This window comes from Ixodes scapularis, unplaced genomic scaffold (genome assembly GCF_016920785.2).
Source record: "Ixodes scapularis isolate PalLabHiFi unplaced genomic scaffold, ASM1692078v2 PGA_scaffold12__126_contigs__length_90152505, whole genome shotgun sequence".
Lineage (NCBI taxonomy): Eukaryota > Metazoa > Arthropoda > Arachnida > Ixodida > Ixodidae > Ixodes > Ixodes scapularis.
The window spans coordinates 89059799-89086126 of record NW_024609838.1 but is presented as its reverse complement, the minus strand read 5'-3'; the positions used below and the strand labels follow the sequence as shown (position 1 = coordinate 89086126).

Sequence of the window (26328 nt, the reverse complement as noted above, 5' to 3'; positions counted from 1 at the left end):
GCGCCATCTATTGGGAAGCAGTGTAAACTCGGCGGTCCGGCATATTTTTTTTTATTTCTCGAGCATTATCCTTTCTTTCTTGGCTCGAAAAACTTTTGACAATGTTATAAACGAGCCTTTCTATAGGTATTACGCACATTTGACCTTGAAAATCCCGCAAAACCTTCGCTCTTGTGAAATGCAGTTCCAGGGTCACCGCATAGATGGCGCCACAATGTCAGTGTGTTCCCTCATTCTAAAAACATTTAAGAAGTTGTAAGAGATCTCGTCTCTCTCAGTCGTACTCGGTCGCAAAAGTGTGAACGGGCCTTGAGGTCGTCCTTGGGCGCATCCTTGAGGTCCTCCTAGAGGTCGTCCTAAAAGTCGTCTTTGAGGTCGTCCTTGAGGTTGTCCTTACGGTTGTGGTTGAGGTCATCCTAGGCGTCGTCCCTCAGGTCGTCCTAGACGTCGTCCCTCAGGTCGTCTTAGACGTCGTCCTTGAGGTGGTCCTAGATGTCGTCCTTGAGGTCGTGCAAGAAGTCGTGCTTGAGGTCGTCCCATCATAGTACAGCTTCGCTGGTCTTCCTTCTTCACCAGAGTGGAAAGGCTGAAAGTGTTTTTTTTTTCATATTGAAGGGTCGCTTTGCAAGGACCATGCACGAATAAAAAAAGAAAGCTCAAGGTACACTTAAGCAGTTCTTACGAATTGTGAATGCAAAAGCGTGCAAGCCGTTCATCCACTTCCTTTTTTGTCTACTGCATACTTTTCGTCACCGGTCAGCGCGCATGCTCCCCTGGTGTCCTTGGACGCTCCGTGTTAATGGCGCTGTTGGACACGCAGCGTCATGGGGTAAGAGGTCGTGGAAACTGACGAGCGCAGCGGCCAATCGAAGCCCCGTCGGCGCGCGCCAGTCATTGGAATTGAAGGCAAAATCCATCAGCTTTGCTTTGCTCCTTTGGGATCGGGGAAACTAGGTGGTGTTTTTGTGCTTCAAACTGATGACATTGTCTCACTCCATGGGACAGTTAATGCTTTTGCATTAATAATGTACATCCATTGAAAAATGGATGTTCTTGAAGTTGGACGCGCTGGTCTCAAACACTCTTTAGTTGTGACTCAATGATCCTCACTGGAGCTGTCCTCGGCGCCGCTGTCTGGCTTGTCTGGCTTTTCGGAGGCGTACCGTCGAGATTGTTTGAGATGCCAGTTACCTTGAAGCTTTTGGCAACAGTTGCCAGAGGTGCTCTTTTGAGTTGTCCAATTGGCATCTTTCCGCTGGCCATCCATTCTGTGTAGCACCGGCGAAACTTCACCTTGAAAGGCCGATTTACACACGTCGCCTGGCTGCAGCCTGCCGGTAAGTCCGCCCGGTATGACAGCCAACCGCCGTTACTTTGGGAATCAAATGGTCACATGTCCACGGAAGCTGTCCAGCACGAGGAGGGACTTCTCTAGCATGCCACCAGTGCTCCCAAACGGTCTTGAGGCAGTCCACCACCAGGTGATCATTCATCCTGCCCTTTCCTTGAGCTCTGACTATGATGCCGCTTGGAAACCCTTCGGCAGGGATGGTCTTCCTTTTAAGGGGGGACGCGGGTCCTAAAAATGTGAAAAATGACAAAAAAGGTTATTTTTCAAAAATCCCATATTTGGGTGCCTTACATATCCAAGCACCTTTCTCCAAATTATTATAGCGTAGTTCAAACTCAAAGTATAAAAAAAATAAATAAATAATTGCGTTGCGCGGATTGCGCCCAAAATCTCCCCGAAAGAGAAAACCGACTTCGGAATGCGCGGGTGCGCGCCCATTCATGGCCATTTTGGTCACGTTCGAAAGCTTCCTTCTTTGTCTACATTTTTGGTGCCATTAAAAATGGCATCCGCCCGGGGAAAGCGCAGAATACCGCGTTTCCCCGGGGAAAGAAACCGAGCTACCGATTGGCTAAGAAGCACGGGCCGCAGGGGGCGCTGTCGCTATTGGCCGAAGCGCATGCCTCCTCTCCTAAAACATGCGATTCCCCTCTCCCTCCTCTCCTTCCTCGCAGCGCGGAAGGAATCGGGAGCAGCCGATATCGTTGTTTGTCGTCTGCTAGCAGTTGCGTTCTGGCTTCAAGCACGCTATTTTTCGGCTTTCGCCCGCTTTGTTTAGCTCGACGTCTTTAGGAGACATCGGTAGTGATTGCGATGGCTAGCGTGGAGCTTTCAACGCAGCTTGCGTGCGGCAAGCGGAAGCGTCGGGCGTAGAACACGAGGACTTTGCTCGCATCGCCAGCCGCACTGCTTGCAAGGGACATGCGGCAGGTTCAGTGGCTGCATCGTCTTCCGAGGTGCCCGCCCCGGATGTGAGCAATGAAGAAGACGACGGCTTCGGCCCTGGTGCGTCACGACTCGCATTTCTGCACGGCAAGCGAAACTGCTCAATATGTTGCGCGAGCTGACGAGATGAAGCAGGATTTGGCCGCGACGAAGTCTGCCACACAACGGAAGTTTGACCTTCTCAATGTCACTGTCGAGGATGAAGAGACAGATTCCGGCGCGCAGTTCGTGATCATGGATTTTAAATGTGTTGAAGACGTTCTTCGCGACCACCAAATGTGGGCAGTGTGGAATGGCCACGCCCATTCACAAGCTGGTGCTTTGAAAACGTCCTCTAAAAAAAGCCCTTCTGAAGGCTCACCAATTGTTGCATATGGGGCTGCTTTCCCTATCCGTGTCTCTTCCTTAGTATGAAATTCAAACGAAAGGCATTCCACCCATCTAGAGCTTCAATGTTGTTAGTTATGCATACCCAAATTTCAAAGTCGATTTTCTCAGCTTTGGTTTTTTCAGCGTCTTCTCCGGCCAGGAAGGCTTTTTGATTCATTTGCGCTCAACCGAGTTTCATAAACTTGGTACTATTTTCTTTGGAATGAACTAGACTGCAAGCTAAAGCTGTTTTTATTATGATATGTTGTGGTATATAAAACTGACATTTCATTATTAGGCATTGTTATAGCCGCTATTACATGTCTTCTGTTCTAATTTTTTTACATGATTATATGGTGCTAAAGAAATAAAAATAGCTTTAGCTTGTATGGCATTTCTTTAGGAAGCAATTGATACCTTTTTTTCATGAAAATTTTAATAAGGTTTTTTTTAAAACCCTTCCTGAAATTAGCTAATTAATATTTTATTTTGTTGATAACTTTTCACAAAGATATCTGAAATCTGATTGCAGTTATGAAATCAGCACAATAAACTATGTGCCTGTGCAAAAAATCGTTTAGATAGACCAATAAACAAAAATTGACTGCATCTTCACGTGGTGAATATTAATTGAGGTGAAGCTCTGGTGGTGCTTGTCTGTGTAGACGCTGAGCCGCAGCATGCCAAGCCTTTTGTTCGTTTTCATCCATGTCGGAAAGAGAATGTGACGTATGGAACGTGGTTATATACGCATTTGAGCATTTGACCGCTGCGCCCTCTCGTCTATAAACGTTGAGCCAATGCATGCAAAGTTTAACGAGATTATATACGCATTGGGCCGCAGAACCCTCTCCTGTATAGACGTTGAGTGGCTCCATGCAACGTTTCATCCATGACATCCCCAGCTCTTGAGTTCCTACCACATCTCAGAGCCCCCCACTCATCCCGCAGTCGTGGCCGAGTGGTTAAGGCGATGGACTAGAAATCCATTGGGGTCTCCCCGCACAGGTTCAAATCCTGTCGACTGCGCAAAAATTGTTTTTTTCATCATTTTCTTTATTTTATTTTTGGCCCTACAGGAGCACGTGAGCTCACGAGCACAAGCACCAGCAAGATCGATGTGAGCACGGACGCTGGACGGACAAGGCTAGACCTAAGGAGCTTCGCCCCTAAAAATATTTTTTGAGAACCCACTTCCTCCCTTAAATATTGCATAGCGCGGCAGCTTCCGTCCATCCGTGGTGATGCAGAGCATTACAGTGCTCCCGTCGTAAGCACGCTTTTTTTCCCTTTGGCGTTCACAGCAGAGTTCTCTGGCAAATGAAACCACACGGAGGTGTGATCGGCGTTGCCGATTTGCGACAGGATGTTTCCATGTTCCCTGCGCAGTTCGATGATGTACTTGGGAAAACTCTGAAGGTTGTCCTTGCACTCTTCGGGAAGCTGCTGGCACATTGTCGTTTTTCGAAGAATGGACGAGTTTTTCCTGCTTGATAAATCTCCGGAACCACCTGACACTTACTTTGAAGTTTCCCGAAGGCACGTTTTTCGCACGTGCCAGCGCCTTCATTCTTAGCGTGTCCGTCGAAAGAGCGCACCCGTTGTTGCCCACTTCCACCACAGAGTTGAACAGTTAATTCTCCGACCCGGGATATTTACGGGGCTTGTCGCGGAACGTGCCTAGTCTTGCTCGTGCTGGCCAAGGCGTCTTTCTGGGCGCACGAGATTGTCGCACTCACTTCTCGTGAACATCAAACTGACGACCTGTTGCAGGTTGACTGTGTTTGAGGGCTTAAGCTACAACTTTGAGTTTAAACCCAGCCATATAGCTGTTCAAGTGTTTACCCATTGCACTCAAGCTGCGGGGAGGAACCGTTGAAAACAAAAAAAGAACTGGGGAGTGTGGTCGCGTGGTTCAGCAGCGTTCGAACTGGGAAACCTAAACCTAAGCCGTTTTCCCGTTTCGTGTCTGCTTGTGTTTGCTGTTCTGTGGCCTGCACCGCGAGGAAGAGAAGAAAGGAAAGGAATGTGGAAAGAGCGTAAGCAGAGAAAGAGCAAAGCAAAGAAAGCAACATGTGCCTCGCCTTGTCGCTTTGTCGACGAAGTGACAAAGCAAGCGTTTGGTCTACGGGCCAGCCAGTGTCGTCTGAAAGAGCTTCAAGCAGAAACATTTGAAAGAGCGCACAGTTTGAACGATCAAGCAGCCGTTTGATGAACTATGACGCAGTGAATGTAGTTTGCAGGTGGTCCGTACAACTTGGCGGTTTTCCGGCGTTCATGTCTCATCGAAACAAATAAATCTGATGACTACAAGTATCCGTGAAGTCAACCCAAAGTGCTTCCCGCATAAGCAATCGTGGTACGATCGAGTCTGGTTTTTCTCTTTTATGGCACCTATCAACGTTCTCGGACAAACTGAGCTGGCAGACAGTATGGGAAAACTGACCGTCAAACCTTTCCCAACTCTTGGTACAGGCCCAGTCGCGGCTTCTTGTTGAGAAGGCAGGTTTTCATCCGATTTCTTCAAAAAACAATGCAGGAATGCATGTCACGCACGATGGCCTCCGCCCACAGCCCCAGAATGGAAGTGCGCCCAACGCGCCACCACCGCATCGCGACGTAGCAGAGTTGAGTTTGTGTACACCAGTTATTGGCAGAAAAACAGAAAACCTTTCAGCCTTTCCGCTCTGATGAAGAAGAAAGACCAGCGAAGCTGTACTATGCTGGGACGCCTTCTTGGATGACCTCAAGGAGGATGCCTAGAGGATGATGTCTAGGACTGCATCAGAAACAATGTCTAGGACGACGACCTCAAGGATGACTTCTAGGACGACCTTGAGGATGACACCTACAGGACGACGCCTAGGACGACATCTAGGACAACCACGAGGACGACGCCTAGAGAAATTCAGCCTTTTCACTGTGGTGAAAACCAGGGTGGAAAGGCTGGAAAGATTGCCATCATCCATGAGCGACGGTGGCAACCAGACAACCGGCAAGCTTGTTGTCTGGTTGCTGTAGTCGCTTATAGATTGCGGTAGCTGTCCAGAGTTTTGTGTCAACATTTATTTGGTGACGGACACGATACTGGAGAAACTGGTCCTTCACAAAACCGCTGTAAAAAAAAAAAAGAAAAAAAAAGAACTGGCTACTATGGGTGCCCGACGCCGCCATTTTCCTTCTTGCGGTACTTCTTTTCTTTGTGTCGTGATTGTCGTTAGATAGATAAACAAATATTTATTGGCATTTCTGAGCACAGGTGTCGCAGAAAGGCACGCAGCCCGTACAATAAGTGCTTTGCGACACCCGACTGGGGGTGTGATGATGTTCGTGATAATAAACAGTGAGGCGTAATGAAAAATGGTGCAGTAATGATGCATGGTGAGGAATCGTGAGGGATGGGTCTACATTTGGTAGCAGGTGTGCGCCAGCTTCGCGACAGAGTTGCAGTACTCGTGGTGTGTCACTGATGGGCGTGCTGGTGATCTTACTTGGCAATAATCGCCGTAGCCGTACCGCTCAGACAATGCATGAGCTTGCATAGCGCTCTTGCAAGCAGGGGCTCCAGTGGTTTTTGCATGGAACTGTACTTAGAAAATCATCCATTCCTGATATAAAAATTAAATAGCGCAAAGGTTAGACAAAGGACAGAACATGTACACAGGACATAGGCTAACTTACAACTGGCGTTTTAATAGAAAAGAAGGAAGCAGCATATAAATACACCGAAAAAAAGGAAGAAAGAAGATTTATAATAAAAGGAGAAAATTGAAAGGTATAGCAAAAAGAAAAGAAAAGAAAGCTGCACAACTAAATTAATTCCGGGGAATATATTGAAATTAAGAAAAAATCTATAGCTTAAAGAAAGAAGTTGAAAAGACTAGAAATTCCCGCTGAATCAACCTCAAGTTGGCAACCGAAGGTAAAATAATTCTTTTTCAGTTACTGTCACCGATGGTGCACTCACACAGGCGTTTTCCTTTTCCTTGATGGTTAGGGCCTCGTATATTTCTCGTGAAGTTTTATCTCGGAACCGTCGTAGGATTTTGGTTTTTGTCAGGCTCGGTTGGCATTTACAGTCTCTAACATGTACTGCGAGATGCTGGAGTTGATTTGAATGAGGTGGCGTGTTCCCGCAATCTGGTGACGACGCAGCGGCCTGTCTGACCGACGTATATCTTGCCACAAGTGAATGGAATTTCATAAATTACCTGGCTTTGGCAAGGTACATACTTTTGCTTGTGCTTGACGGTGCACTGAACTTGTCGATCTTGAGGATTATTTATCTTTGGACACAGATTTGCCAAGAGTGGGAGCACTTGAAATCTTTCATTAATGTTTTAGGAAATACATTTGTAATATAGAGGTGTTTACTACATACAAGAGCAGTTAAGTGTGTTGTCCTCACACAATAGGTATTGTGAAATTCCTACTAAAATGTTTTTACGTTGAAACCATAGAAAATGGGAGGGGGATTTAGAAAATATTTGTAAATGAGAAAAAGTTCATTATTCTGACGTTGGCAATAAGGAGATTCAAAACCGTTGCGCAATCCGCGTGTCTCCGTCGCTCGTCCATGATGATTGTTCCTGGCAACTGTGGAAGAGCACCGATAAAGCACGTTCTGTGGAAATGAATGTAATCTTTGGAGTGACGTTTTTCCTGGTTCCTCTGCGATTGCCAACTGCATCGTCGAAAGTCTAGGCAAGCCATTCCGACAAAAGATGGTACGGGGATAACAGCGAGTGTGGCAGCAACTCGACGCCCCCTGCAAATAATGCGCTTTTCCTTCGCGATTGCACGGCAGAATCGCAGTATTTAGGGGCTAGGTTTTCTCATTTCATAAACTATATAAGAAATACGAGCTGAAAATTTGTTCGCCCAAATCCTTTCCCTTTTAATTAGAGGTGTGCGAATATCAAAATCTTTCCAATACAAATAGTAGTTTTGAATAAGAAAATTTTTTAAAACAAATATTTTCTATTCGATGTGGATTAAACGAGAATGCTAAATTTAAACACAACTAGAATTTTTTTTTTCAACAAATTTTTATGAAACGGTTACTTTTATTGTAGTAAGAAAAATGTCACACATGTGACTGGTGAAAAATCCGAAATAAAAGATCAGTCAGTAAAACAGCATTCAAGAAGTGAAGTTGCAGAATGTGAATGAAACTAAAAAAGTAAAGGCGGGTCGGCAAGCAACAATGCAGTCGGAAGTCGCGCCATGGACGAATGCAACCATGTGAGTGTAAACGGAAGTACACAAGCGGAGGCGGGTTGACAGCAGAGTTGGAGATTGTGCGATGGCGCTGCGCAGCCGCTCTGACTTTGCACCATCTCTTTCCGTGTGCTCTGTCCATAGAGGGCACCACAAAGAGGCAATAAATTATAAATATGTTGTTTTTTTTGCCGGAGGGAGCAAGTCTCACTTTTACCAATGAAAATGGGTGGGAATAAAAGTAATACTGGCAAACTGATGAACCAGAAAATCATGCGGAAAATAACCATCCTGATATTGCCGATAGCCGAGGTCAGCCATAAATTCATATCCGAATTCATAGCACCTTGGCTACTGTAGTGGCTGTGGGAGCGAAATTGCAAAAAAAAACAAAAAACGTTCAGCTTTTCCACTTTTATGAAGAAGAAAGACCAGCAGAGCTGTACTCATTACACTGCCGCAACGCGCACGCCGCCGATCGTGGATACGTCTCCGGCGAACCAGAGTCAGTCGCACACGTTGCACGTGACGCCAAATGGGTAATCCACGAACTCCCTCTGGAACCTTGCTGTCGCGCCCGGGAACTGTTCAGCCGGCGTGGAATGCAGTTGTGGCTGGGCCCCACGCTTGCGCTTGGCCTCCATGGCATGATCGTCGTCCGTGGACGACCTCTAAGACGACCTCAGGGATGACGTCTAGGATGACCTCAAGGACAACTTCTAGGACTACCTCGAGGACAGCATCTAAGACGACCTCTAGGATGACATCTAAAACGACTTCATGGACGACGTCTAGAACGACCTCAACGACGACTTCTAGGATGACCTCGGGGACGACGTCTAGGACAACCTCAAGGACGGCATCTGGAACAACTTCAAGGACGACATCTAGAACAACCTCAAGGACGACATCTAGAACAACCTCAAGGACGACATCTAGGACAACCTCAAGGACGACGTCGAGGACAACTTCAAGGACGACGTCGAGGAAAACGTCTAGGACGACCTTGAGGTCGACGTCTAGGACAACCTCATGAACAACGACTTCAACGATGACTTCCAGGTTGACCTCGAGGACAACCTCAAGGACGATGCCTAGAGAAATTCAGCCTTTCCACCCTAGTGAAAACCAGAGTGGAAAGGCTGGAAAGGTTGCCGCCATTCTTGCCAAGCTCGAAACCATACTGCGCATTACAAAAACAAAACGGCAAACTCGACCGGATGTTGACACTAATTAGTGAATTCCGCGTTATTCGTAGTTTTCGAAGTACTCGAAGAACTTGAATACTTCAAACAGTGAAAGTGCGAGGTGAATCGTATGGAATAGCAAGCATTATTTCTGAAGTATTTGAAGTTTTGAATATTCGCACACCCCTACTTTCAATTGTGGGCAGCCGTTATCTTTGTTTTTCAGGTTCAGCATTGCTATCTTTTGAGCAAAAGCTATCTTGAGAATCTTAACAACTTGTGGAAAGGAGGTGGTATGTGTCAGTTCTTAGTCATTGTTGGGAGGATTATCCTTTTGCATTGTGATTCTGATTCCGAATGCTTTTGTTGTTTTGCAGCGAGCACCCCCAGTTCGCGGTCCGTGTCTCCCACCCTGACCTTCACGTAAGTGTTGAGGTTAAGGTGTTCTGTACGAAGTAGGGGTAGAGGGGGTCAGCTTGTCCATTTGTTTTATCACATACATATTTAGAAGGAAAGACCATTTTGTAGAGATACAATCATCCTTATTTTTCGGGTACCCCAAAACAACCGGACAGCCTTCTCTTGCGTGCACCAATACAAACACAAAGCAGAAGAAGCTATTGAGCACAAAATCTACTCGCACAAACCTACCGTAAAATCCCGAGAGATGCCCCACCACCGAAAGATAGCCCACCTCTGTTTTTGGCTTGATTTGCTATATTCTTTTAAACACTTAAAGCTAGCCCACCCCTGGTAATAGTAGTGTTGTGTATACCGTAAAGCCCCGCATATAATACGAGTTTTGTTTCTTCAAATTTTGCCAGGTAAAATTTGCGGCTCCTATTTTACGCGGGTCCCAACAATTTACAGCTTCGATGAGGCGCGATCTAACGCTGTTTGACGTAGTTTTGGTTTCGAAGCAGTGGGGCGCTCAAAACAGCTGTCATTGTCATTAAAGTCACAATGTCCGAGGCGCCACCATCCGTCCACAGTTGGGCTCGGCAATGGCGTCTGCGCGAAAACAATGATCGGCCGCCTTCAGAAGAAAAGTTTTTTTGGCTGCGAAAGACATCGGCAACAGTGCTGCCGGATGACAATTCGCCGCAAATGAGGGCAATATCCGCGGATGGAGACGACAAAAGCAAGCTCTGTTTGCATGCAACGGAACGAGAAGAAGCTTTAGGAGCCCGAAAAATGGCGTGTTTTGCCGACGTCGAGGCAAGCCTCGGCGACTTTGTAAAAGAGCAACGTGAAGGGCACCTCGCCGTAACTTTGTAAACGAGCAACGTGAACGGCACTTCGCTTTAAACATGGAGCCGCTGCATAAGAACTTTGGCAAGCCGGCATTGGGTTCTTCGCTTTATGCACCGCACCGGGATTTCACTGCATCGGTGCTCTCTTGTCGCTCCTTCTTTCAAGAAGAGCGGAATTTCAAATGCACTCGACGGCACTGAAGACTGCCTTTGGGAGGAAGCGTCGGACAAGGAGTCTGACGGACGTGATGACAGTGATTAAAGTTCAATTATGACGCAGATAAACGTTTTTCTTAAGACTTCCTGGGTCGTACTTCACGCGAAATATTTTCGTTGTCCTTATATTTGTTTCGCATTATATGCGGATAAAACTTTTCTTTTTTGCGGTCCTCAAATTATATCTCGTATTATATGCGGGTTTTTACGGTACTTTTCTACTGGTCCATCGTTTGTTTGCGCTGTATTCTCATTGCAATCAATGATGGCTTAAATGTGGCTAGTTAGCTTTGGCGATGTAAGCGATATAAGTGGCGTTTAAAAACTGTATTGCCAATATTTATATTCCAGATTTTGACTAACCTATTGTTATTTTTCTTGTTCTGTTTCATGTGCATATCTTAGATTTACTTTATATTATGTAACCCACTCCCCTCTGTAATGCCCTCGGGCCCTGAGGGAAAAATAAATGAAATGAAATGAAATGAAACGTTGCTGACTGGAAAGTACAGTCATCTTGCTTCCTTGCCCCTCACCACCATAACAAGCTTGGAAGGGACACAACCTAAAAAAAGTAATTTTTTAAAACTTTCCCTGATTGTATGCCGAAAGTTAGCCCACTCTATATTTTCACTCGATTTGCTCTCGATGTTAGGTGGGCTCTCTTTCGGGATTTTATGGTATTACTAAACGGAACCACTACTAAACAGAATTATAGCATATCAATGTGGTGCAAGCTCATCTAAAAAAATCTAGATGATGGAATGTCTTGCATCTTTAAAATCTGAAGTTGAGCATTGCTAGTAATGGAGTGCAATCGATTAGTTTCTTTGTTTGAGTATTGGTATATACCCAAAGATGGTTGGGAGGCATTCACTGACTGCCTTATCTGTGTATGTTTCTGTTGAGCATGTGCTGACCGCGAGCTTTCGTGGCAATATTCTTTTGTTAAAGGCTCGATAAGAGTCGGAGCACATCAAATAGGCTCATGTTTTGCCTTCTCTAAGCCTGCCTGCAAGCCTGCCTGCAAGCCTGACAAGCCTGGTGAAGCCTCACGGGTGTGCTCCAGTGCAAAGTGGTGAAGCTTAAAGAAAGCATCGCAATTGTCATGGATACTTACCAGTGTTGTAGGCATTACCGTAAAATAGTAACGAAATACGTTACTTGTTACTCGCAAATAAAAGGAACGCATTACCGTTACAGATAAAAGTAACACCCGTTACTTGTGCGTTACTTTTTTAACATCATTAATTAACAGGTTTAACTTTTTTGACGTTACAGGCATGCATAAGCGCCATATTTTAATCTCCATCCAGAAATTGAACGCAATTACCTTATATTTTTATACAATTCCACCAAAATACTCAGGGAAAAAAAAAAAAGGCAAAGAAAAGCGTAAAACCCTCGAAATTGTATAATGCTTGGAAATATACAATTTTGGACACCTGGAAACACGAAACAAACTAAAGTAGTTTTTTTTAAGTGTTGGGAAGAATATGTAACGAGCAACGTAGCTATGTTACACATTACTCAAAATAAGTAACATAAGTATGTTACCCGTTACAGTTTTGAAAAGGTGACGAATATGTTACGTTAGTAGAAAAAGTAACACGTTACTGATAACGCCGTTACTTGTAGCGCGTTACCGCCAACACTGGTGCTACCAAGGGGTCGTGCAGTCAACAAGTGGCTTTTAGCTGTGGTGGCTAGGTATGCCAGCAAGTAAATAGTGTTCGTCACCATTCCCTTTCTTTGGTTGGAATTATGGTCCAACTCTTTATTTAAATGTTAGAAAAGATTTTCAGCCACGATTATGTAAAGTACGCTAAATTTCCATGAAATGTAATGTCTTTTTGTTTGAAACTATTCAGTTTGAAGTAAAAAAAGGTGATTGCTGAGACCTGCTTTGCACCGGCAGGGCCGCATCGGAGGTGGGCAGCCTCGACACCAGCAACGTGACCTTCCGGAGAAGCAAGGTCGGCCATTTCTTGTTTCTCCCTCGGAATCAGCGGCATTGTTGGCGTGCACCTTTGTGGGATCCAGGTGTTCACCATGATGCAGAATAGTGCACAGAGAGACAAAAGAGAAAGGAACACTGACAGCTCTGGTCTGTTAGTTGCTTTGGGTGCAAAAGAGGCTGCCTGTTCGCAATCGTTTGGCTCTGACTGATGTGCATTCCCCCTGGTGCTGGTCTCCTCTGTCACGAGTGAATCTTGCTTCATCTCTCTTTTCTTCAGCACCAGAGCTCTGTGTTCCTTCCCCTTTTGTCTCTTTTTGCGCAATTTTTCATCATGTTCAACGTTCACCAACTCGCCCAGCTTATTACTTTACTGCAGTGTTCAGCAAAACTTGGAACTTTGTGGATTGCATTCAAGCTTTCAGGTACAGTTGCCGACTGATTATTCGGACTTTGCAGGGACCGAAAAAACATCTGAAGAATAGAACAGTCTGAAAAATCAGCAGATTGAAAAACATGCCTTTATTACTTAAAGGGGCACTGACACCCCAAAGGTCGTATTATTTTTTATTGTCTAAAATGATGCAAGTTATAGTCATAGACACGCAAAAAAAAACGCATCGCGAAAAAAAATTTTTTTGCGCGCGCGCGCCTTTTTATTTTTGGCGTTTATATTTCCCGCGCTCACCTCCTTGCTTCTTTCGATCGGTGACGTCAAAAATCAGGAAATTTAGAAGCTTTGTAGGCGACATTTCTATACCATTTAATAACGGCAATCGTAAAACATATTTTTTAACGCGGTTGCAAACGCACTACGGCCCCTCTTTTTGAAATACCAAAAATCAGAATTCGGTGCGATGTCGCTTCCTGGATTTGTGTTCTCCCTCGGCAAACTTGACGGTGCTCGAGCAGAGGCTTATCGGCGATTCGGGGAAGAAACCGGTTTTTTCCCGTGCCGGCGCCGGTCACCTCCTCCTCGCTTCGGGTCGCCGTGGCAACGGCGGAGGTCCCAAAGAAAGTCGGGTCGCAGGAGACCGCAAAATTTGACTCGCTGCACTGGCGCGGATTACGCGGGAACTTCAAATTCGGCATTTGGAAATTGTTTTTTTAATTGAGAAATACCGAATTCCCAAGTTTCAAATTTCGAGGGTAATGTCCCGGCATCGTTTTCAATCGTTTCGGATAGTAAAAAAAAATATGATTTTGATGTGTCAGTGCCCCTTTAAGAGTGGACTCAAAAAAAGCCGTAAATAATGTAATATGTATCACAATTCACCGCCCACCCCCAGGCTGCCTGAAATTCATAAAAAAGGTGGGCCGTGTCTCGGTGGGTGAGCTCAAAAAGTTGAAAAAAAGCGGAAAAACTGCCCATTTTTCTCTGCGTATTTAGCGCAGCTGCAAAAGAGATACATTACCATATTTACTCGTACAATGAACACACTCGTGTAATGGACGCACCCCCAAGTCGGCTCTCAAAATTGCCACTTTTTTTTTCACTCGCGTAATAAACGCACTACCAACTTGGACATCCAAAATTTTGACCCCCTCCCCCACGCGCGCAAAATGAACGCAGTTTTCTACCCTGGTGCAGCGAGATCGCGAATGCGTGGGAAGCGTGGGCGAACAAAACGCCTTGCAAAAGGCGTTAAAAAAATTTTAAAAATATCCAACGGAAGCAAAAAAAAAAAAAAAAACATGGCGAGGAATTTTTTTTTTGCACAGGGCAGTCTGGATTTTGGAGTCGCACGCAAGGAGACAAGAAAGATAAGCGGAGAAGCTCGCCTATGCAACGCCTAAGCCAACGAAACAGCTTGCGAAAGGCGGAAAAAAAACAAGAAAAAAAAACCACAGAACTAAAAACAAAAGCAGCTTTTTTTTTTTTCTTTCTTTTTGCACAGCGCAGTTTGGTTAAGGGGTTGCACGTTGCGCACAAAGAGATAAGAAGTTAGGTCGATTTTTTAGAATAAAAGTTCCGTTCATTAGGTGAGTAAATACGAATGGTTGAGGTAAGCAGGCTCTGTGTAAACAGTAGATGCAAGGAGGATCATTATTACCAGTGGCCATCACTGACCTGTTATGCCTTATTGTACATTTGGTCCGGTTCTGCTCACAATTTTCAGTTTCTGCGTCGACCATCTCAGTTACAGTTTACGCTTTTGCAGCTTGAGCGACGTCATGACTGAAAATAGCGAGCAAAATTCGGGCTTGAGCGTCCATTCTTGGGGCTTCCATGTAGAATTAATGGTCACATGTCGCCTTATTCACACAAACTTTTGCGGTGTAACGAGCCTCGCTAACTTGGCTCGGGCCGCTAAAAGAGTCGGACATTTCCAGGAAGACATCCAATGAACAAATCCGAGGCGAAAAAGAGTCCGACCAGATTGCATTCCAGTGGTTTGTTTATGGGCGGCGGCATCTGTCCTCACCTGTGGACAAGATGCACGAGCCCGAAAAATGTAGCTCCAGCCGAATGTCGGAAAAGACATTTATAAACCGTTGCTTCAAGGGTGACTGAAAGCACGCGGAGCAGCTCATAGTCTTCAAAGTAAAATATAAAAAATATTTAAATAAAAAAATTACGGTTAGGAGCTGCTGCTGCTCCGTGTGCTTTCAGTCCCCCTTGAAGGAAAAACCGAGCTGGTTTCAAAACATGGGGCTCCCCTTGGAGATTCGGACTTTTCACCCAACTATGTTAACTTTCAAGATGGGATTTTTTCGGCTGATTGTTGTTGTTGCAACACTTTTGGTGGCTCCCATGGAGCCAGATTCTTGGGCAGCAACGAGCAAAGCGGGTCTTGTGCAATCCATGCCCGGCTTAAGAGAGCACCAGCTGGGAGATTGGTGGTGTTCCTCGCTCACTGGAGAACACAATGCCAACTGAATGCAGGCGCGCCGCAAGACGGCCACCCCTCAAGAGCTGCTGTATGCGTCCAGCATGGATGCTTCGCTGCCGTCGCTGCCTCAGACGGAGGAAGCGTCCACGGATCCCCCGCATGCCCTGCCGGCCATGGAGGACGTGATGGCCATGTCGCATCCCGACGGGGCCTGCTTCGACCTCGGACCCGACGGGAACCTGACCAGGGTTTCCAGTGCACCGGGATCCCTCAAGTGAGTGGCCAAAGCACAATTTCAACTCGGTGCCTCATCTGGTGCAAAGCTTTATGCAATGGCGCACATTGAGCTTTGAACCTTGGGGATCCTTGTTTGCATTGAACGTCGGAAACTTTGGGGAACTTGGCACATGAGAAAGTTTAGGGGGCTTGAGCTTTGAGATTGGGGATTTCTGAGTGTGGGGAACTCCAAGGGCGTGGGGAACTTCAAGTGCGGGCAACTTTTTGCTCAGGTTCGGTGGCTGGCTGTCCTGTTACACTTTGTAGCGATACAAGCCAAAGTGCCAGTGTTTGGCAGACGAGGGTTTCATTTCATTTCATTTAATAATCCTTAAGGGTCCTCTTTCGAGGGCATTACATAGGGAGGGGGCAACGCGAGAAATTATACAAAAATGAAAAAACGACAACATAAAAAATACGTAACAACGCACACTCGTGCAACGTAGCTAGAAAAACCTAATTTGGTATGGAAAAATACAACATGATGGAGCTTTTGAAAACCGCAGGTTCGGTTATTGTAACGAGTGATTCTGGAACATTGTTTCAGTCCACATTTGTGAGTGGGAGAAACGATTTGTTAAAGGTATCACTGGAACCCGATAAACGTTGAAAATTATAGGAGTTATAGAGGCGACGAGACGACCGTGCGGGAGTGCGCAGGAATGAACTTGGAACAGTGGGGGATGGTAGCGGTAAAGTTTATGGAGTAAGCAAAGACGTGCAACCTTGCGGCGTACCTCCAGAGTTGATAAATTTAGGCTCGTTTTCATAGCAGAGACCCTGTTTTTATAGTCATAGTTGGATAAACTGTAGCGGGTTGCTCGGTTCTGAATTGCTTCAAGTTGGGTGATCGAGTAATTTTGGTGCAGATTCCACATTGTAGAAGCATGTTCCAATTTTGGTCGAGTGAAGGTTTTGTGTGCAAGTTTCCCAAGTTTTGGAGGAGCAGCATTCAGGCAATGCCGGATGTAACCAAGGGTCCTTGCTGCGTCTGAAGAAATTGTGTTAACGCGATTAATCTATGTCATATCGGAAGTTAGTACGACACCAAGATATTTATACCTATGGACTTTCTCGTCGCCCGGCTCACACTGGAAGGAGGAAGGGACTCTTTTGCGAGAAAAGTGGATTTGCATTTAGGTTTATTTAGTGGCATCAGCCACTTGTTACACCACTGAGGGACATTATCTAGATCCTTTGGGAGGAGTTTGCGGTCATTAGGTGATCTCGCGATATAGAACACAGTCGTCTGTAAAAATACGTATGTGAAAAGAAATGGAATTCGGAAGGTCATTAATAAATATTAGAAAAAAAAAGAGGGCCCTGGGGCACGCCAGGCGTGACATTAATTAAATCAGATTCCTACCCATTTAAGACTGTGTACTGCGTTCGTGAGTCAAGAAAATTACGTATCCCCATTAGGACTAGGTGAAGGCGAGAAAGTTTAGAGATTAAACGAATATGTGGGACACAATCCTCGGAAAAGTCTAAAAATATTGCGTTGTTTCGATGCGAGATGGAAGGCTGCAATGAAGGTCGTGCGTAAATCCAAAGGGTTGCGTCTCGCAAGAGTAACCTTTGCGAAGCCACGTTGGTGGTGGTAGAATTGCAATCTAAATGCGACATTATGTTCAAGAAGTTTAGATGGAACGGAAGTTAGTGAAATGGGAAGGCAAGGAGCAATCGTAATTTCTGTGGACCGGAACAATCCTACCTACCTTCGGATAGTGACTGATTAAATATCAGTTTCAAAATATCCCTAGATGCAATCTTAGTATTGTTCAGAATCTTGGATGATATGTTATCTGACCCTGAGGAGGATGAAAGCCCATCGATAAGCGTGGCAATACCGGCCGATGAAACGTCGATAGGGGCTCGTAGTGAACAGCGGGTAGTTCAGGCGCACATTTAAAGGACGTCCGTCGAGATGGATGCGAAAAAGCTGTTCATTACCTCGGAGCACATTCTTTCCTCAGCTGGGTTGCCACCCTCATCGATAAGTTGAATGATATCATTGTTGTTTTTGGACGGGATTATATTCCAAAACTTTTTGGGGTCGTTCTGAAGGATAGTTGGAAGGTCCTGATGAAAATACTTTATTTTTGAAGCTTTTATTAGAGGGATATAATCCTTAAGGCAAGCATAATGCTTCTCCCAGATACTTGAACAGCTGGTCATTCTTGCTTTGCGAAAGAGGCGTTTTTTCTTATTGCCAAGTGACTTGAGCCTTTTGTTATACCAGGGCTGGCAACCATCAGTTCGGATCCGCAGAGTAGTTACAAACGCCTGAATAAGGTCATTCAATTTATTTTTATATAAAATCCAGTTGTCATTCACACTCCTTAGATCAAAGTGGATTTGATACGACTGCAAGAAAGTGTTCAGATTTCTGTTCATTGACACAAAATCTGCTCTACTATAGTCCCGTATCACCTTTTTGACAGGCCTCTTGATCAAAATGGAAAGGGACAGCGAGATGTGCAAAAATTTCTGGTCACTGAATCCTGAATGCTGTAGCTAACGAATTGAACCAGATCAGGGGAGGACGTGAGTACAAGGCCAAGGATGTTATCCCCACGGGTTGGCCTCATAACAACCCGAGTTAGAGTAAAAAGCAAACATAGTTCCCGAAACTCGCAAGAATCACGGGATGCATCGGCTGTTAGACTTGACCAGCTTATATTGGGAAAGTTGAAATCTTGGAATAACAAGAGGTTCGCTTTTGGAAAATGTTATCTCCAATAGGACTTTATGCAGTTCACTTGTGAATGCAGAGTCACTATTCGGGGGCCTGTAGCAGACAACAAGTACAGTTTTAATTATGGCCGAACAAAGGCAGACACAAGTTATTTCCAAACTGCATTGTAACTGAAGGCAGAACAAAGTGATATGCCTTTTGACTCCGATACGAACACCCCCACCGCGTTCAAGTGGCCTGTCCTTTTTGCAGATACAGAGATGAAGGTGATCGGGAAATAGTTTGTCATTGCAAACATTTGGCCTCAACCATGTCTCGGTCAGCGCAACAATATCAGAATTACTATCTTCCAAAACACTGCACAGTTCCTCTCTTTTATGCATGAGGCTGCAAATATTAGTGGAAGAAACGTGATATGACAAACTTTTTGTTACCGTACGTGCTAATGAACTGAGAGCATTACGAGATGGGTTTATTACAGATCGTAGTTATGCAGAAAATTCTTTTACACGGTCTGATGCAGCGTCATATACAAAGTTTAGCATACGGAGCTTATCGAAACAGTTGGCGATCTTGCAAGTCTTGTCCATTTGGACGAGTACATCAGTGTATACTTTCTGCGTGGGCAACTGCTGCGTTTATTTGATTCTAGGTTTTCCTGGCACTTTCCTTTCAAACTTGATGATCTACCCATAATTGTGTCACCAAAGAAGGTTGACCTATGATGGGGAGCAAACGTCAGGGCTCCATCGAGCGATCTCCTGCATCATCTGCTTGCATTCTGCAAGGCAGGGAACATGTGCACGAGTGCAGTGGCGTAGACGTGGCAAAGTGTACTGGATGTTTGGATCATGTGGCCAGTGCAGTTGACAAGCTGCATAGGAATCCTTGCACTTGTTTAAAATTGAGGTGAACTTCAATCAGTATTCTAATAATTTTCATCATTCTTGACAAGTTCTTTAGCTAGGCTGTTCAGAAGGTAGATGCAGTATACCATGAAAATTGACCAAGAGAATGGGATGGTTTGGTTCGCTCAACATTGTATCTTAGTTAAAACACCTAGGTAATTTTAATATAAAAGTCATGCTTGTACAACATTTTGTTTATGCAGGGGTGGTCCATTTTCACCCTTTTGATAAATTCCGCTTCCCTGCATTTCGCTGCACCCAAAGGGAAAAATTGTGCCAAACTGCGGCAATGCAACGAGTCTGCGGACAAATCAGTTTTTGGAAGTCTTCATCTGGCAACAGTGGGAATCCAGTGGTGTTTGGCCATCAAAATCCAATCCAGGTTTCCGGCATTGTTTTGCAGGTTTTACACGAATTTTACCGACATTCCCAACGCAGTGCAGCTTCGACAGTTTTAGTTGCATTTCGAAGCGCACTATACTGAAAATTTACTAGTACAAGTAGTTTTTTTTTTCTTTTTTTTTCGCGTGCTTATTTTTTGATGCATAACACTGCTTTATAGGAATGTGCTCACACATGGTTCTCATGTCGTTAGCATGCTCGGTCTGTACCGCTTGGTTACGAATTATTGCCTTTCCTCACGTCAAATGATGCGACTCCTTGAGGCCCGCTTCAGACGGGGCAACTTTTCCAGCAATTCCGGTGTTGCTGGCGGGTTGTTCCCTAGCTTTCCCTAGATCGACACGAATTGCTGAGATCGGGTCCGACTCGAACGAGCGAGCAACTCGGAGCAATTCGAAGACGTTTGAAACGGCTGCAGCCAATCAGGGACGCGATATTTTCACGTGACACCCCTGTGGTGGTGATGATGACAGCTATAAACTTGGTTCTGGTTTGAGATGGATTGTTTTTGAAAATAAACCTTTTCAGAAAGATGAGTTAGTATTCTCAACACCATTCAAAGATATAAAAACACCTTTTTAGCGCGTAGCTGTGCGTCTAAATAGTGTAAGAAAAATAAAATTTCATGATGATGATAGCAAGTCGGAGCAATTCGGTTGCTGCGTGTGAACGCGGGCGGCCCGTGTTGCTGGAGTTGCTACATCAAGTTGCTGGGCGAAATTGCCCAGTCTGAAGCGGGCCTGACGGTACTACAGTCGAACCCCGCTTCAACGAGCGCCGCATCAACGAAATTTCCGGTTCAACGAATATTTTTTGGTTCTCCGTCAAAGGTCCGTAAGAGTCAATGCACAAAAATTCTCACTACAGCGTACAGAGTTTCTTGTGCCGTTCCACTTGAACGAAATTTCACGGAGCAATTCAAAGTTTGAAAGTTTGATATTCCGTACGAAAAACAAACTTGCGAGCACTTTGGTGCATTTTGGCACACAAAATACATTTACTAAAGTTGAAATGGTGTGTTGAACCACCAGAAATGTCCACTAATAACCGGAATCCCCGGAACCCGAGCGCAGCGGGCGCAACGTTGACCGCGTGTGCAGGCCGCCGTTACCCGGTATTGATGAGGCTGGCTTTCTCTGCCTTCCACCGCTGTTGCACCAATGTTGGTTGCACCCTAGTTCTTGGCTCGATAATCCTCTGCTGCCCACGATCCAAAGCCGAAGCTCAGTCGTCTTTTTGGTTTTGTCAGTTGCAGGGTTACCATGTTGGGCTATTAGTAGCCAAATTGGGCTACTTTGTAATGCATTTGGCATCGAAATAAGGTGGTTGGCTATGTGGCTATGTTCCGGCTATTCTAAATCCTAACACGGCTATTTTTGTTTTTTTTGCTTAGTTAGAGTATATGTCAAAAGACACTTCAGCATATGTGTGAGCGTGGCGCCAGATCCTACAGTATAGACCACTTACAACGTAACCGCTTACAGTGCAGGACCGGGTATAACGCGGTTTTTTTAAACCACCGGTTCACCTCCCATAGAACTCCATGTAATTACATACCGCTTAAAATGCAGGCGCGCGAAGGGAAATGTTTTTGGCACGGCCCGCCAACCGCGCCGACGACCGGAGCAGCGAGCTCGCTTCTCTGCGTGACACTAGATAACGGCGCTGACGGCGCGAGCCGCAAACTGCACTCGCGGGGCAAGGAGGTTGCTCGAAAACGCGGGGAGAAGCGAAGAGAGAGGCTTCAGTTGCCATAGCGACGGAGGGACGCACGCACGAGTCGTTCACGTGCGTGCGTCCCTCCGCTGCGTTGGAAACAAAGAAACAAACAACCGCAACGACAGACCAATCCCAGGTCGAGGAGAAGTGTTCGCGCGCGTTGCATGCCGGTCGCGGGCGTCGGTTGTGATCGTCGTCGTAGACGGCGTGCATCTCATCGTTCTGCGTAAAAGCGCTATCCTTGACTCTGAATTTTCGTTGTGTGTCGCTATAACCCAGCACGTACTAGAAGGGAAGATCCACCTACTCGGGCGGCAATGTCGTGGCGGCGCTCTCAAGACGGCAGAAACGCCCGTGTCGTCGTGTTTGTTTACTTCGACTACAGTGGTGATTTCTAAGCATTTGTGCCCTCGAACATCGCCCGGATTTCTTATTTGGCGCATTTCATGCGGGTGCTCAAGTTGAAGGTATTACTGGCGCGTACCGTATGAAGGATGCGAATTTTCACGCGTTTTCATCTCCGGAGAAAAGTGATTAGGGTTAGCAATCCTGGACGCTCGCGACGTCAGTCCGCAACCCGCGACGCTGTTAAAAGGCTGCGCCAGGCAAAAGCCGCTAATTTCTTTTAAAATGTGTGACACACTTGAGACATAACTGTACTAGTCTATTGAAATAAAGACTTTCCTCAAACTAAGCTTATTTTTTCATCTAACATAAAATAAATTCTTTTACAAAGGTAAGTTGTCTCATGGCATGTATTTTGGCCTGAAAAATTGATGTTTTGGTTATAGTGCGGTACCGCTTATAGTGCGGATTTTCGCGACTCCCGAGACATACGTTATATGCGGTCTACACTGTATTAGCTCCAGTGAGCTATCGTCTTAGATTCAGCTCCGAAGAAGTCGCTTTTGCATTCATTGGGGCTAATTTTATGCTCCCAAGTCCTTTCTTACTGGCTTTGCTTATCTCCTCGAGTTTTCCACCATCCTCGTAAAGGAGGCACCTCTCCAAGGAAAAAGGACACTAAAGGCCCTGTTCCACTGAGGCAACACGACGGCAACAGCAACACAACACGTTGTCCAACAGTCGGGCAACTTGTTGCTCGCTCCCCATGTTGTCCGACAAACCTGTCTACATTGCGGCAACAGCGTGACAACATGGACGACAACTAAAATGTTGCCTCGGTATGAGAGCTTTCGGCAACAAAAACAGCAGCAACTTGTTTTGGAGAACGTGTGTTGCCCTGATCGCTGACTGAGCGAATTTCGGGCCGGCAACACGACAACATAGATGGCTTCGATGGTAGAGCTAGTCCCCTATCAATAATGCATGTCTTATTCAAATAAAGGCTTGGAAAACACTATTTAACAATAATTAGGGCTGGCTTGCAGCTAAAATATTTTCGATTTATGTTTTTGCTGCGTAGTTACGGTAAGAGATTTTCTAAATGGTCACAGCTACGGTCGTGAACGTTCAGACTGGTTTTGAAATTAGAACTGCCGAGAGACCAGCTCATATTACTGATAGTAAAATAAAATGGCATGCCTACTCATCCACTGATGAAGCATGGTAGAAATAATCCAGAAAACGAAAGATTAAAAAAATCGAAGCATTAAAACGACCATTCTGATTATGATTGTTGATGCTTGGAACTTGGAAACAGCCACTACCAGACACCTGATTTTTTTTTCAAATGATTTGTTTTGTCCATAGCAGAAGTGAAAAGGCAATAGAAATAGAAGCCATCTCAGTTTATGTTTTGATTGGACTCATTCTCCCTGCTCCGTTTACAATCCACTTGGCACTATGCACATAAGCAGGGCACCGCTTGTCTGGTAGTTCCTTTTTCTTCGCCGTCAGCTCCTCGGCAGCCCACGAGCAAAGCAAGGCACGAAGCAAAAGCACCAATGCACAAACACCAGGCCACTCTGGAGCAGAAACTAAAAAATGTGGAGGCAGAAAAAATACCGCTGAACCGGATACACTATCACACCTCTTGTTCTGGTCCCTCCACACAAACACCTCGTGTTGCACGATTGCATTAACACGGTCGGTGGTCTTGGCTTGGCTTGTGTTGACTTCACTTGGCCTGGCTTGGCTTGAATTGGCAAGTGCCCAAATTCCCGCATGGCACGCTCCGTTTCTGCGGCGTGCACGCGTTGTACAAACAGAAAAGCGATAAAAATGCTTTTTATGTTTTCTACTCGTCCCTTAACGTGGACCAACAGCTAACAAATCCCCTCCCACAGCCCCGCTTCTTTTCCCATCTCCTGCATTGAGCCGGAGGAATGGCTTTCTCCAGACTCCTCCTGGCTGAACTCGATTGCAAATAGAATGCGAGGTGCGTTTTGGAGCGCATAATTCCAAGAAAAAACTCTCGTTATGTTTGTGCAAATACAGTCACATGTTCCTCCCAAAGTGAGTTCTAGGGAACAGGATGTCCCTTCGATATCTTGAAAACATCCTCTATGTAAAGTTTGCTTTCCTTGGAAAGAACGAGTGATGGAAACCACGTATGCAGCAGCTGAATACGAGCTAATGTTCCATATCTATGTGACTGCAGAAATGCGTGTGAAATATTTTGGTACTTTTTTTGTGCTTGAATTAAAAGTTTTTAGTGCATTTCAAGATGTGGAGATCTTGCAAACTGCTCCTAACCCTAGATATGCAAACGCCTTCGCCTTAAGCATGCACATTGGAGCGCACAATTTTTGTGGTTCTGCAGATATTTAAAAGTAGATTTGTGTTTGGCTACTTTTGGGCTACACCTTTTGGCATTTGGCGGTTTGAGCTAGGACCTACCTGCTACCCTGGTCAGAGTTCCCTTTGTCAATACAGTATGCGGGCTTTTTGGACGTGGCACCGTCGAGCAGAACACGCAAGTTTTTATCTTTAGGAGATAAAGCTTGCATCCTGGCCGAATTTGCAAGTGGAGAGAAGAGAGCTAGCTGTCATCGCGTAAAAGTTGGGAATTTCTCCGTGTTCTTTGTTGACGATCCTAAAGTGGAAAGATGCAATCGAAAAGGCTCTTGCATCGAGGACATTGGCCAAGCGAAAGAAACTGACACCGTCGGCGCACAAAGAGCTCGACAAGGCTATGTACGCGTGGTTTGTACAGATTTTTGTACTTTACCAGTTTGGGTATGACATTTATTTGTGAATTTCACAACAACAAAAGTTTTGCTGCAACAAATCTTTTCTCGTGCACCTTCAATTTTTGTTGTAGCAGGATTTGACTGTACTCATGAAAATGTCTATACATTAGGGAAAACCCGGAATATTTTAAATGAATATTTGTTACTTTCACGTGAGAAGACTTTGTAGTGTCGATTTCCCTCTCTATCCAGAGCAGGGGTCTCCAAACCACGGCCCGCCAATGGCCCCGGTCTTTCCAGTGACGCCCGTGACCCACTGCTACAAAGGCAAAAAGAAGCGTGCGTAAAAGAAGAAAAATAACAACGCCGCCGTGACGCGCTTTATAAGAGCGAGTGAAGATATAAACAATTGTAGAAAATCTGCATCCAACTCTGGCCATAGTATTCATTCATTGTCATCACCAGCATCACTATAATCATAGTTTTTATAACTATGATCTGTGTCGTAACTCTCGCATATTCTCATCATGAGATCCAGCATCTTCTGCCCTGCGTTTATATCTGCGCTTCGATTTATGCCTGGTGAGTTCCCTGCGTCGCCATTAATTTGTAAGGTCAGAATTAGCAACATACCGTATTTGCACGAATATAACGCAAGGGCAAAGTTTGATGCCCTCAAAAAAAAAAAAAAAAAAAAAAAATGTTATTACTATTATAACGTGAGCCGAGGCCGCAACAATTTCTCGAACTCGGGGGCATAGCAGGAGTGAAAAGACGATGGAAATAGGAGAAATATCAGTTTATGTTTTGACTGCACTCATCCAGGCTGCCTCAAGTCCTTCCGTTTACAATCCACTTGGCGACTATGCAGATAAGCAGCAGCACGGCACGGCTTGTCTGGTAGTTTCTTTTTCTTCGGCATGAGCTCTTCAGCAGCCCACAATAGCGAGGCACGAAGCAGAAGCACCAACACCTGACCACTCTGGAGCAGAAACTAAACAATGCTCAGGGAGAAAAATGAAAGCCGCTTACAACTCCCTGTAACGCCGAATTAGAGCGCAGCTCTTGAGGAGGAGGAGGTAAGGGCACTGGGGGGGGGGGGGGTTAAACTGACCAGGGGGGGTCACGTTACCTTGGGGGTCACGTGACCCCCAATGCCGATGATGTCATCACTGACGTCACTGATGACGTCATCAGTGACGATGACGATGCGGGTACCGATGACGTCATTAGTGACGTCACTGATGACTTCACCAGTGATGATGACGATGACGATGCGAATGTCGGTGACGTCATCAGTGACGTCGCTGATGACGTCATCAGTGATGATGACGATGACGATGCGGATGCCGGTGACGACATCAGTGACGTCACTGATGACGTCATCAGTGATGATGACGGTGACAATGCGGATGTCGGTGACGTCATCAGTGATGATGACGATGACGATGTGGATGCCGGTGACGTCATCAGTGATGATGACGATGACGATGTGGATGCCGGTGACGTCATCAGTGATGATGACGATGACGATGTGGATGCCGGTGACGTCATCAGTGATGATGACGATGACGATGTGGATGCCGGTGACGTCATCAGTGATGATGACGATGACGATGTGGATGCCGGTGACGTCATCAGTGATGATGACGATGACGATGTGGATGCCGGTGACGTCATCAGTGATGATGACGATGACGATGCGGATGCCGGTGACGTCATCAGTGATGACGATGACGATGTGGATGCCGGTGACGTCATCAGTGATGATGACGATGACGATGTGGATGCCGGTGACGTCATCAGTGATGATGACGATGACGATGTGGATGCCGGTGACGTCATCAGTGACGATGACGTCATCGGGGGGTCACGCGACATTGGCGGGGGTCACGTGA

The 26328-nt window shown here is 45.6% G+C and overlaps 1 protein-coding gene and 1 non-coding gene across 6 annotated transcripts in view; both read left to right on the top strand.

The window, feature by feature from the left end:
- LOC8037389 (kinesin-like protein KIF21A) overlaps positions 1 to 26328 on the top strand; it is a 265745-nt gene that overhangs the window by 124311 nt on the left and 115106 nt on the right. For all 5 annotated transcript variants that reach the window (XM_040212128.3, XM_040212131.3, XM_040212130.3 and 2 more), the window contains exons 22-24: positions 9450 to 9495; positions 12460 to 12517; positions 15386 to 15606. In XM_040212128.3, the coding sequence (XP_040068062.1) occupies positions 9450 to 9495; positions 12460 to 12517; positions 15386 to 15606 (325 nt within the window). The remainder of the gene's footprint in view (positions 1 to 9449; positions 9496 to 12459; positions 12518 to 15385; positions 15607 to 26328) is intronic.
- Positions 3613 to 3694, top strand: Trnas-aga. Its single transcript has one exon. It is a non-coding gene; the product is annotated as a tRNA-Ser (tRNA).